Consider the following 14,051-nt stretch of genomic DNA (forward strand, 5'->3'; position numbering starts at 1 on the left):
ACCCCAAGCCAAGTTCGTGGCAAGCAACAGGTGGTTTAATAGGTTCAAGCATTGCGCTGGTTTCCAAAACATTAAAGTATGCGGTGAAGTCACCAGTGCTGATTGTGCAGCTGCAGAGAAATTTTGTGATGTGTTCAAAAAAATGCCATCCAAATCTCCACAGCCCTCAACTTCCGCAGTGGCTTGCTTATCAGCTGAACAGTTAATTCTGGCAATGATGCTCGAAAGGGAAACTTACTGATGTTATTGGCTGTCTCCTCTCTCTTTTTGTAATTTTGTGCACTTCTGTAATTTTTCCTGCGATAAAAAAATTAATTTTTTTAAATGAAAAACCTAACACAAACTGTATTAGAACCTATATTACTTAGTACCGTGCATGGGTCGGAGGTTGGGAAGACGAACTCAATTTTCTCCCTGTCAGTGTTTTTCTTGCTCTTCATTTGTCGTCTTTGGTTCATCATGACAAGTGTTTCTTGACTAATTTTTTCTTCTTTGGATTTCTGTTTCCCTATAGAAGATATTTGTTGACATTAGACTTGAACTTCCATAGACTGTCATTTTCAGGAAATATGTATGAAGGAAGGTTGTTCCAGAAAACAGCAGTTCAACGAATAAACGAAGAAGATGCTAAAGTTGGACCGTGTTCAGACTGTTTTGAAAGAGAGAGCAGAAATTATAGAAGAGCAGTGCCCATGGAATTATCTGTAAAAAAGCATGCAACAGAAACAGAACGTCTACGAGACAAGAGTGCAGAGACTGTTAGAGATGAGTCATTAATTAACCTAATTGCCCTCTTCTGAATGGAATCTAGAAGCCCAAGAGGTTTTCGAGGTACCGATGCAGATGCCGAAACAATATTCCACGTTAGGGCAGATTTGCGATTTGTACAGAGGAAACAACTGTTTGAAAGAAAAGTAATGTAGAACAAAAGAGAAAAAGCAAGTTTCTTAGATGCAGAGGAAGCAATATTTGTAATGTGCTTGTACTAAGAGAGATCAGAAGTCAGGGTAACCCCGAAAAGAGATATATCATCTTGCCTAGAAATCGAAGTGTCACCAAAGATAAGCACAGGAGCAGAAGAATCTTTTTTGCGAGATACAAAACAGAACTGAGTTAATTATGGATAGGATTTCTGGTCAATCGAAGGCATTAATATACAAGAGGAAAAGAGTGGGGGAAAGAACTGAATCTTGGGGGATTCCAACATTAGTGAAGTTAGAAGACAGAGAGCCATCTACCATCACCTCCAGCAAGTGGTCTGAGAGAAAACTGGATAACCAATTACAAAAAAACAGTTGGCAAACCATAAGATGGAAGCTTGTTTAGAAGACCTTTATGCCAAATATGATCAAAAGCCTTTGAGATGTTAAGAGCAACTGCTTGTGCTTTACCAAACTTTTCCATTGAATTTCTCCATAAATGAGTCACAAGCTAGAATATTATCAGTGGATCGAAGCTGATGGAGTGTTTCTAGATAGTTTAAGAGTTGGCAGTAAATTGATTTCTCCATTACTTTAGAAAGAGAAGTAATTGCAATGGGAGTGATTTGTCTCCCTTTTTAGGAAGTAGCTGGACATAAGCAAATTTCCAAGCAAAAGAAAAAACACCTTTGGAATAAGAAAGTGAAAAAAGGCGTCAGAGAAAATGAGTAAATTCAGGAGCACAGGTTTTGAGAACAAGTGGAGAAATACTATCAGGACCTGAAGCTTTCTTAGCATCAAGATTTGTCAAAATCCTTTTGACGAAAGACCACAGGAGGCATTGAATGGAGGGTATTGGGAATGGTGGGAGGTGTTTTACCACGATCATTAATACATGAGTTGGAAGAAAAATAGGATGCTAGCAGGTCAGCTTTATCCTTGGCTGAAGTGACAATAGAACCATGTGGTTTTGATAGAGGTGGGCAAAAGTTGCAGCCAATAGCTTTGGCAAGAGATCAGAATGCTCAGCTACCATTAGGGCATGAAGCAAGTTTTCTACTCTTAGCCTGTTCAAAATCTAGTTTGAACTGATTAATAACTGCTTTACAATTGTTGCGAGCTCTGGTGTAGGCAGAAAATTAAACTGAAGAATTGGAAGCAAGCCAATTATGATAAGCAATATTCTCAGCAGATTTATTGGAAAACCAAGGTTTAGTTAAAAGGACGAGATTTTAAAGTGGAGTGTGGAATAAAGGATTCCATTCCTACAAGAATAATTTCACTGACATGGTCTGAGCAAACGTTAATATCAGAAGTTTTTGAAACAGTTTGCATTCTTGTAATGCCAAACAACACGAGGTTGGGAATAGCCATGAGATAAAGGTTCCACTGGAGAAGAGACAATCACCAAGTTGTGATCTGAAGTGCCTAAAGGACCACTCAGTTTGACTGTGTGTACTTAGAAAGGTTGTTTGTGAGAAAAAGATCAAGCATGTTAGCAGTATGGTTAGGATTGTCGAGTATTCTGGTAGGTAAACGAACAATTTGTGCAAGGTCATTAGTAATTGCAAAAGCATCAGCATCTCGACCAGCTGGGTCTGTGTGACTAGAAAACAGAAGCCAGCTGTAGTTGTGAACATTAAAATCACCAAGGAAACTTACCTCACTGTTAGGAAAGTTGGACTGCAGAAAGTGAAGTTGCAAAGAGTTCCAAGTGATTAGTGGAGTTGGGAGAACGGTAGAGACAAGAGATGAATTTAACAGAATGAGGTAGAGAGATTTTAAGCCAGAGAAGATTGAAAAGAGGAGATTCTAAATTACCACCAAGTCTCTGACAAGGAATATCGGAACAGACATATGAACAAGTACCACCACCTTTCAGGAAAAGGAATCATACTACAAATAATTTGGGCAACTGAGATGAGCAGTGATTGAATAAACCAACAACTGAGATTCCGCCAGAAAAAGTACATGGGGTTTGGCAGACTGTAAGTGGAAATGGACATAATTGAGATTAGAACCAATATTTGTGAAATGAACTAGAAGTGTTTGGGAAATTTAGATCTTTTTGCAGATAAGTTTGCTCTATGAGCTTGACAATTCATGGTGTATTCAATAGTAAGAAAAAGTGTGTGTGGGGGGGGGGGGATGCTGTATGAAGTGATTAAATTTTTGGATGTGGCATACACATGGTAAGAATATATCCAGATCCTTGACATAATATGGCTCGAAAAATGCCCACAACATACACAGTACCCAGACTCCCTCCAGTCACTATCTGGCAGAGTAGAGGTAGCAAGCTGTACACTTGCTGATCCAGAAGCCTCCTAGAGAGTTAACAATAGGTTCTGTCCAGTGTATTAACTAGTGGCCAGCCTGCAAACACCGTTTTAGAGCTGTACCCTCGAAATGTAAGGAAGTTTGGATCCTGCCATGGTGTTCATCATAAACTCAAAAGACATCAATCATACTGCAAGGTGGAAGAAATGGGGAAGGGTTGACCGGAACGTAGCTCTGGAGACTAAACATGGGTTCCACCACTTCAAGCTCGAATAAGCAAAGTGGCGGTATTGCACCAGTTGATGAGAGATGTCTACCAACTAGTAAATAATTCTATTTACATGTTCGAACATTTTTTTGTTTCAATCAAATTGAATCAATTTGCGAGTGATGCATAAGCATTTAGGGAAATTCCAACTTACCTAGAGTTCTGGGGAACACAACCCTTACGTAAATCGGGGAGTGGCTGGATATGTATTGCATTAAACCCCTATACAAAATTCTTTATTAGTATTAGTAACGGCCGCATGGTGCAAGAAAGCCTATGGCTTATGCTGCACCAGCCAAAAAAAAAAAAATCCGAACAAAACAATGATAAAAACAAAAAATAAATAAATAACTAAATAATAATAATTAATAAATAAAAAAAAAATAAAATAAAAAATAAATAAAAAGGAAATTAAACCTATCATCCTATGCACTTCCCTTACCCGAAAGTACTATCCAGATGACCTTTGAATTTCCCCAAACTGTCGGCCTCTACCACCCATGAAGGCAACTTATTCCAGTAATTTATAACTCGCTGGCTAAAATAGAACTTCCTGCAGTCCAATCTAAACATTTCCCCCCGTAACTTGAATTTATGTCCCCTAGTTCTAGCATCATTTATAATCTTGAAAATTTTGTCCTCATTCATTTTACTGATGCCTCTCAGAGCCTTAAACACCTCAATCAAATCTCCTCTAAGGTGTCTAGTTTCCAAACTCTGCAACCCACATATTCGAAGTCTTTCTTCATAAGGACGCCCCTTTGCCGATCTCACCAGGCGAGTTACCCTTCTTTGCACCCTTTCAAGAAGCTCGATGTCTTTCTTCAGGTGCGGTCTCCATACTTGAACACAGTATTCCAAGTGTGGTCTAACATAAGCCTTATATAATGGGATTATCACGTCCCTATCTCTACTTGCAAAAGTTCGATAGATCATCGATAGGACACCATGGGCCTTCCTTGCAACCTGTTTACAATGCTCAGAGAATTTCATGTCTGACTGTATCGTAACACCCAAGTCCCTTTCCTCCAGTACTGGCTTTAGTTGAACTCCACCAAGTGAATACGTTTTTTTGGGATTACTGTTTCCCAGGTGTAATACCTTACACTTTGTTGGATTAAAGCACAGCTGCCATTTTTCTGACCATTCCTGAAGTCTATCTAGGTCTCTCTGAAGCTCAGCTTGACAGTGATCATTAACTACTCTCCCAATTTTAACATCATCTGCAAATTTAGACATCACGCCCTCTATCCCTTCATCAATGTCGTTTATGAAAATTAAAAACAACAGTGGTCCTAATACTGATCCTTGGGGAACCCCACTTCTTACATCAACCCAATCTGAGGAATAGCCATTTATCACAACCCTCTGCCTCCTGCCCTGAAGCCATCCTTCTATCCATCTCAGGATTTTCCCAGTGATTCCAACCTGTTCCAGCTTATAAAGCAACCGCTCATGTGGGACTGAGTCAAAAGCTTTGCTGAAATCTAAATAAACAATGTCGAAATTATTCCCTAAATCCAGCTCGTGAGTGACCCTTTCGAAATAGCGAACCAGATTTGTTAAACATGATTTTCCTTTTACAAAACCGTGCTGAGTATCCTTGAGAATTTCCATTCGATCCAAATGATCCTGAATTCCACCCTTGATCATTGCCTCCATGATTTTCCCTACTACTGAAGTCAGACTGACAGGTCGATAATTTCCAACTTCACTTTTAGAGCCACCCTTATGTATGGGAGATATATTTGCACTTTTCCAATCCAAGGGAATCTCCCCAGAGTCTAATGATGCTCGCATAATTAGCCTCAATGGTCCAATGCACTCGCTTGCCGCCTCTCTTAAGATTATAGGGTATATTCCATCAACTCCAGGAGCTTTACTGGTCTGTAGGCTCGAGAGTTTTTTCATTAAATAATCTTGCGAAATTTCAATATCATTAATTACATATTTTTTAACTTCGCTCCCACAATTTCCCTTTGCCACAAAAGGCTTTTCATTTGTAAATATCGATGCAAAATAACTGTTGAGTTCATCTGCAAGTAAGAAAAAGTGTGTGTGTGGGGGGGGGGGGGGATGCTGTATGAAGTGATTAAATTTTTGGATGTGGCATACACATGGTAAGAATATATCCAGATCCTTGACATAATATGGCTCGAAAAATGCCCACAACATACACAGTACCCAGACTCCCTCCAGTCACTATCTGGCAGAGTAGAGGTAGCAAGCTGTACACTTGCTGATCCAGAAGCCTCCTAGAGAGTTAACAATAGGTTCTGTCCAGTGTATTAACTAGTGGCCAGCCTGCAAACACCGTTTTAGAGCTGTACCCTCGAAATGTAAGGAAGTTTGGATCCTGCCATGGTGTTCATCATAACCTCAAAAGACATCAATCATACTGCAAGGTGGAAGAAATGGGGAAGGGTTGACCGGAACGTAGCTCTGGAGACTAAACATGGGTTCCACCACTTCAAGCTCGAATAAGCAAAGTGGCGGTATTGCACCAGTTGATGAGAGATGTTTACCAACTAGTAAATAATTCTATTTACATGTTCTAACATTTTTTTGTTTCAATCAAATTGAATCAATTTGCGAGTGATGCATAAGCATTTAGGGAAATTCCAACTTACCTAGAGTTCTGGGGAACACAACCCTTACGTAAATCGGGGAGTGGCTGGATATGTATTGCATTAAACCCCTATACAAAATTCTTTATACAGAATAACACAGTAGAGATTTTTACTTTTTGAAATGAGTGAGAATCATCTACTTTAAGTTTACTCAAAGGTAAACCATAGATGACCCAGGGGAAGATAAATAAGAAAATAAACACACTTTCTTGGTTTACACTAGTCAAAAGGGAACAGACTTTTTGTCCTTGAATTTGAAATTAGATACTAAAGTGTTAGTTAAGGTAAAGAAGAAAGTAATAATAAAAGAACAACCTGCACAAGAATTCATTATGAGAAATAAAATTCTAAATACAATCTGGGCCCGAGCTCACTCAGTCACACACACACACACACACACACACACACACACACACACACACACACACACACACACACACACACACACACACACACACACACACACACACACACACACACAATGCGGAAGAAGTTAGCCTCATTCTATTCTGTTACTGAGACACCCCAACTTCTTTTAGCTGTCAACAGTGACAAACAATACATCAAACTGACACCATAAGACTGTACAAAAATGACAAGTTAAATAGGCAATTCAGTTACATCAATAAACTTCAGATGTAAGTAATTAACATTACTTCTTTATTAAAGAATTAGACAATTTATGAAGTCAAGCTGCCGAGACATAGGTACAAATAGACAGTCATACAATAAATTGAGCGCACTGCTTGTATGCCTCAGTCTACTCTTATAAAACTCTTTAGCTTGGCATATAATGTTCATAACATAAAAAAAAAAACACCTTTATTTCACCCATCCACTCGATCCAAATGTTTGTCAAGTTCTGCCTTGAATCTATTTGAGCTATTTGAACTTCTATGACAGATGGAAGTTTGTTCCAGCAAATAACCACCTGCTGGCTAAAGCCAAATTTCCGCACATCTATCTGTCATTTATGCTTTTTGTTCGCAAATGTCTGATTACATAGTTTCCTACTGCAAATGAAAGCAAGTCATTTATTAGTATGTTAGTACTATTATCATGTAAGTTTTCTGTGTCTGAATCATGCAGAATTTGTGGTTAATGGCAAAACGGCCCTAGAAAAAAAGATGAACAATTTTATGTTATTACCTTTTCATTGAAAATGTTAATTCCGCAGTGTTTTCTTAAATACTGACAAAATTTTCATGCAATAGCTGTCTCCACCAATTTAAATATAGAAGTTCTTAATAACTGCACATTTCTATTCTGTGATGCAAGCTAAAGATTCACTGGTTAATCATTAAACTGTTAATATTTGTCCAGAAGGAACTGGACAAATATTTACAGGGGATTGTTTGTAATTTTTTTTTTTTTTTTTTTTTGGCTGATGCTGCATAAGCTCATACACTTGCTTTCTTGCATCACATGTCACTACTTACTACTTGGAATACTGTAATTTGAGCAAAATTTTTTTAAGTCTTTGGAATCCAATATCAGACGTTACCCAATATGGCTGAAAGTCAATAGCTATCATTTCCCCAACTAAATAATGGATCTCTTTGGCCTTGTGGTCATTAATATCCCAAAGCTGCATCTATGTTAAAACTGTTTCTATAGTAGTTAACACTTCAGCAGGAGGTTCAATGGTGCTGGCACTTCCCAAACATTCAGCATATGTCCTTTTCAACTTATCTGATGCTTCTATTTCTTCTGGATGGAACTGTTTAAGATGATTCATCATATTTGTGGTTGTAAACTTTTTGGCTGTTTTACTACCCCATAAAATGGTGGCACCACATAAATTACACATGCAAACAAAGTGCCCTTTGGATTTATCTTAAAATACTTCTATGCAGTACTTGGTGCCACAATGGTCACCTTGACAATTACTTAGATTTTAATAAAATTTAATCTGAAAAAAAAAAAAAATAAGAGGATTGGGAACAATTATGGATTAATAAGGTGTACAAACAAGTTGAATACAACATGGGGCGAAGGTAAAGAAAGCCAACATGAGAACCACGGCAAACTATGGGATACGTATCTGACAAACTGCTTCACCACTACCACCCCTTTGTGCTGCATGCTCAGTAAACAGGCAATCAATCTGGAGCAGAAGTTGAGAACGATATATTGATTGACGCGTAAGCATGACAGACGATATGCTGATTGGTGCTTGAACATAACAGACGATAACATCACAGCCTTAAGTGATAGACTACCATTATGATATGTACATGATATAAAGAATCTTTCTTTTCCTGTTACATTCAGTCCTCGTATAACATGATAGTTGTGTTCCTAGAAACCCTTGTGCAATGCAAAATTGTGCAATATAAATAACAAGCCTTATGGGGAAAAATGGGGTTAGGTGCTGACCACCGAAGATTGAACACATTTATAACCAAAACATTTTCAAAAATGGATTTTGTTTCACTTTGAGTTGTTCCTGCTATGAAAGTTGCCTTTATTTTCTCTGCATTCTCTCTAATTGTTCTTGGCATTGCCTCGTTTAGGCCGGTAGCAGGTGCAATATGTTCTTTCATTTTGCTCAAAGAGTTTCACAATTTCGTATTTTCCTCTATCAACAGAGACAGACTGGTCATAAGCTTTACAGGGGAAACCCTCGTAGGCTGGTGTGATTTTGGCTGTAAACACCAGTATGAGGCAACTACTAATTTTCCTCGGTAAAAATTTTTGACCCAGTCCTCCTCTGTCAATCGATATTGCTTTTCTTTTTCTCTCTGAATCTGTAGTATCTTCACCAGAATGCTTCCTTTTCACACCTTTTCAAGTAGTTTACTCATTTTTAGGGAATTACAGTATAAAAAGGACAAAAATGAGGCGGCATGCCTGATACACATAAACAAAGCCGTGCGCAGGTAACTGAATAAACAACACTGTAAAGACAGAAACACTATCATCGCCTCACCTTTTATTAAGCACATTTCTGGAGGTCACTACCATAAAACGATAACAATTTCCAGTTGCATTTCTGCTAGTGAAATCTGTTATAAACAGGTAGTAAACTCTATCAAATTACATTTGCGATAATACCGATAGCTGGAATTGTGGGTTTTTACGTTATTACGGTGAAATGTGTTCCCCTTCACTGAAATCTTCAATCATATAAAAAACAAATTTCAGAATCTTCTCCATCATTCCCCTATTTATAAATCATGCATGACTGAATTCATGTAGTGTAAACACGTGTTATGAGGACTGACGGTATTTCCTAACCTTAAAAATTACTTGTATTAATGAAAATGAACCCCCCCCCCCACCAGAAAAGCACCATTGCATTCATTTTTATTATCATTATTATGTTGTTTTGGTAATCCTTTACTGTAGTGTCACAAGTTGACAAAAATAACTATCAATACTATTTTAGCACCATTATTAATACTGTAAATAACAAAATATCACTTCAATTTACCTGCAATACCATTAAATTCATTGGTGTTGAGTAGAACTGTCAAAGTCCCCAGCACTGCCACAAATTTCTAAGTCCAAAATGGCAGAAACAAAAAAAGACTTAAGTAGAAGGGGAAAAAAAAAAAAAATTTCATCCATAGGTTGCAATTTTCAACAGGTTCAGGTGAGATGGTCAGACTATCGAAGCAGGAATCATGTGACTAGCATTTAACTTCCTATGTGTATCAGGCAAGTGCTTCTGAGATGCAAATAATGAATCGGTGTCGCCGATACATCACTAGTATGTAACTAATCCTGTAACTGAACACTCTTAGACATGAATCATTGCAATATTCCTTGTATTAGTATTATTTAATTGATACTTTGACTGTATGTACTTGCCAATTAATCAGCAATCAGGCAATTTTCTTATTGGTGCAAGTGCAAACATATTTTTCAAATTTTAAGCAAAATTAACGAACTTTATTTCTTCATTTCATTAAAACTAATGGGTATTTTCAGTGGACAAAAAACACAGTATGTATAATGTTTTTTTTTCTTATTAAATTTGTACCTTATTGCAAATCCTACCTGAATAGTATATTTGCATTGGGCCAACGTGTTCCATAACTTAATTGTTTTATCCCGAGAACCAGACACAATTTGTCGATTATCAGCTGAAAAAGCCACACTTAGAACATCCTTTGAATGGTCTTCAAACCTCTTTGTAGTCTGACCTCTAAATATTAAAAATAAATACAAACATTAAAAAGAATAATCAATTTCAATCCCCCTGCCCCACCATACTATACATAATAGAAAAACAATGACTGCCTAATTTGTTTTTTTTTTTTTTTTTGTCTACAGATACTCAATAAGTTATTTTTCAGGCATTTTGTGTCAATAAACCATTTATGGCATAGGAGATGCAATTTTTGAAGTCTGATGACAGAATCTTCTGACAGTCTCATAAAAAAAAAAGATTGTAAGGCTAAGGTCAAGAGATCTTAGAAATTATAATTTTGCATCAAAATATTTAATAATTCCCAGCACAAAATGCCAATTCTTTTTTAACCTTACTTGAAATAAATTATATCTTTATTACACTGCTACAATGATAACAGTATAATAAACAGTACAATATAGCTTTTACTTTCACTATTCTATCTATTTACAGTACTAAAGTTCAAAGGCTGGCAGGATGGTTAATGACAGTAATCAATGCATGCTATTGCAACAAGATCTAGAAAAATTACCACAGATGGGCTGAGAAATGCCAGTTGAAGTTTAACACTGGCAAATGCCAAGTGTATCATATGGGTAGCAATAATCCCAGATTAATGTACCAGCATTAATACACTCAGCATAGTGGAAAATAAAAGACCTGGGGATAAAAATAAAATAAAAAAGATTAATGTACCAGCTGTGTACATTAAAGATTAATGTATCCAGCATAGTGGAAAATAAAAAAGACCTGGGGATAATTGTGCATATAAAATTTCATATCTGACTGCATATGCAGTCAGATATGAAGTTTTCTGAGCAGTGCAGACGCTGTCAAGACAACTTCTGGGGCTTTGTCAATGAATTTTGCTAGCAGGGATAAGGGGGTGATCATTACATTGTATAAGGCAATGGCCAGGCTGCATTTTGAGTACTGAATACAGGTCTGGAGACCTCATTTTGGAAAGATGTGGATCTGCTGGAATGGGTGCAGAAAAGGGAACAAGATGGCAAGGAGAATAAAAGGTGTTTTTTTCCAAGAAAGGCTTCAGTTCTGCAAATTGCTGTCTGAGGCACCTGTGAGGTGTTTAAGGCACTGAATGGATTGAGTAAGCTCAATGCTAATAGCATTCTTCCTCTTGCTCAGACTACACTCATGAGGAGAGGGGCATAATTCAAACTGAGAAAGGATGGTTGCAGAACACAATTTTGTGGAAGTTTGCCTTCAGTCAGCAGGTAGTTGTTTGTTGGAAACATCCATCTTTTGTGCTGAATGTCAATAGTTTGAATAAATTAGAGGAAGAAATAGAAAACTGTTGGAGAGGATGGACAGGTGATGTGGGAGGTGTTATTTTTTATTTTATTTTTGGTTGATGCTCCATAAACTTGCTTTCTTGTATCATTTGTCATTACTAATATTAAATGAAGTGAAAGTCTACCACCAAGGGTTAGAATCTGACTTTGGCTGGTTTAAGATCGGCACAATTTTTACTAATTTAAATTACTTTAACATGCCTTAACAGCATGTTCCACAGGTTATCATAATCAAAATACATGAAATGAAAGCACTTCACTTATGTAATGTTTAGAATGTATTTATTACTAACAGAGTCTCTGAATCATACTTTTTTGGTTTTCACACTCAACTTGTTTAGTGACTGAAAAAAGTTATTAATTTAATCTCATTCTAAAAAAAGTTGTCAAAAATACGTAATAGAGTTAATACTAAGATTAACCACTTATTTGTAACCATACTGTTATATACATATACACAAAAACAACCAAACTGATTTTCTTATATATGATTACAGCTACACATACACTTGATTAGCTAAAATTAAGAATTAACTATTAAATATTTTTGACAACTTTGTTAGGATTATATTAAATTAAAGATTAAAATTACAAGAACAGGCAACTTTACTTAGATTAGTGAATAAAATTAAAATTAATAATTTAAGTAAAAAATATCATAAAAGGAAAAAAGATAAGCCATCTTATTTTTATTTTTGAAAAGAAGAAAATATCTATGAAACTTATAATTACTTTACACAGGGTTTGACAAGTGTACCTCTGTCTTTGTTTAAAGGTTTCAGCTAAACTTCAAGAAATCAATGAGAACTGTATCCATAGTTCCACTTTAAATTTTAATTCAGACAGCTGGATTGCTAATGTTACCTCCAAAGGACTTATATCCACTGATTCTTCCTTGGGAATACAGCCTGCCTGTACTTTATCTAAACCAGTTTATTCCTTTGGTGGTGCAGTTCAGTAACTCAATATGTGCACAAACAAGATTCAATAAGTTATTTCGGTTGCACCTGAAACATCTTACTAAGTTTTGCCTTGTAGGAGTCATGCTCTCTATTTGAAGTTTTGGGTCTTTCTTCACTTCTCTGAAAGTTCAAAACTTCTTGCTGAACTAGATATCCAATGCTTGATCTCATTTTCCCCTTTCCGATAATATTCGCCTGACAGTGTTTTCAAGTCTTTAATTCACCGAACAAGTGAATTTGCCTCTTCTAGCACTTTGTCCAATCTTTATGAGGTTTTCTCCCCGATGCATTACCTGAATTCAACTTCTCTATTTCTTTAGCCCTTTGTACAGTACTCTCAATGTTCTCGACTATGGCCTTTGCCAAATAACCTCTTAAGGTCTTCGCCACTACCCTGTTTGAAGACATGAAACTTTTATCTCTTCACAGTTTTCTTCCCCCTCTTCTATGTCTAAATCAAACAAGTAAACTGGTGACCCTCTGATGTTTGTTATGCAGATCCCCCACCCAATTATCAACTTTCACAAGTTAAGGGTTAAAATGATATGAAATAATGATAAATGGTAATGCTAATTATATGAACCATCATAAACGATGTTCATACAATCACATATTTTTGCACAAAATGCAGTCATATAAATACGACAAATATTTAATATTTCTCTCAGTATAATGCCACCGATGTTCTGTATGCATACTACTGTGGCCTGTAAGCCTCCAAAACTATTCGGGTCTCCACAAGGCACAATCTGCTGTCAAACAGAATCTCAGTCTCTTCTGGTTATTAGGAATACTGTAATGGCTTAGGAATTTTGAGGTAAAGCTAGCTTATGTGGTGGACTATTAATAAAATGTCTGGTCTAACCTTGAATTCTGGCACGTATAATTGACAACATGTGCGTGTGTGTATATATCCAATATTTTAAATTAAATAAAATAAAACATAAGCCAGTAGTATGGCATAAACCGTAGAGCGAAAATTAACATAAAAATAACCAAATAAACAAACGAACGAAAAGAAAGAATAGACATAAATAGTAGCCCAGAAACCCTTGTATAATTTCGAACTTTAAATCCAATTAACAAAAACTATGCAAAATTTAGGATAATGCCAATTACATATTAATTTAGCGGTACCCCCCCCCCCGAGAGGTACCAGTTCCGAAAGATGTGAAATATCACCAAACGATAACAAAATCAAAATAAATTAAAATAAAATAGACTGACCGTCATGCCCCATATCGACAGAGGACCACGAGGCCAATAATGGTCATGGAATCGCTGCATTTCAATCGCTATACAAATCGTCGCCATGGTGAAAAGACCGAAGTACCAATTCACCCTCCCTCCTCCGATCGATCCACCAATGCAGAGGATTTGCACGGCAGTGGTCCTTATGTAGCGAAAAATAAATTATAGAACAGACAGCACTCTAGAGCAGAGCCACACCACTGACATACTGTAAGCTGAATCAGCTTATATAGAAGAAAAAAGGAAAATAGATGGCGGCACAGGCGTTGCTAAATTAGCATCATCATCA

At 36.8% G+C, this 14,051-nt stretch overlaps 1 protein-coding gene across 1 annotated transcript in view; it reads right to left on the reverse strand.

Annotated features, from left to right (window-relative positions):
* The window catches only part of Rack1 (Receptor of activated protein kinase C 1), an 82,620-nt gene that overhangs the window by 16,182 nt on the left and 52,387 nt on the right, over positions 1-14,051 (reverse strand). Inside the window, exon 3 of the mRNA XM_090379331.1 lies at positions 10,104-10,251. Within this exon, the coding sequence (XP_090235457.1) occupies positions 10,104-10,251 (148 nt within the window). The remainder of the gene's footprint in view (positions 1-10,103; positions 10,252-14,051) is intronic.

This window comes from Mastigoproctus giganteus, chromosome 8 (assembly GCF_048544385.1).
Source record: "Mastigoproctus giganteus isolate SK-2022 chromosome 8, ASM4854438v1, whole genome shotgun sequence".
NCBI lineage: Eukaryota > Metazoa > Arthropoda > Arachnida > Uropygi > Thelyphonidae > Mastigoproctus > Mastigoproctus giganteus.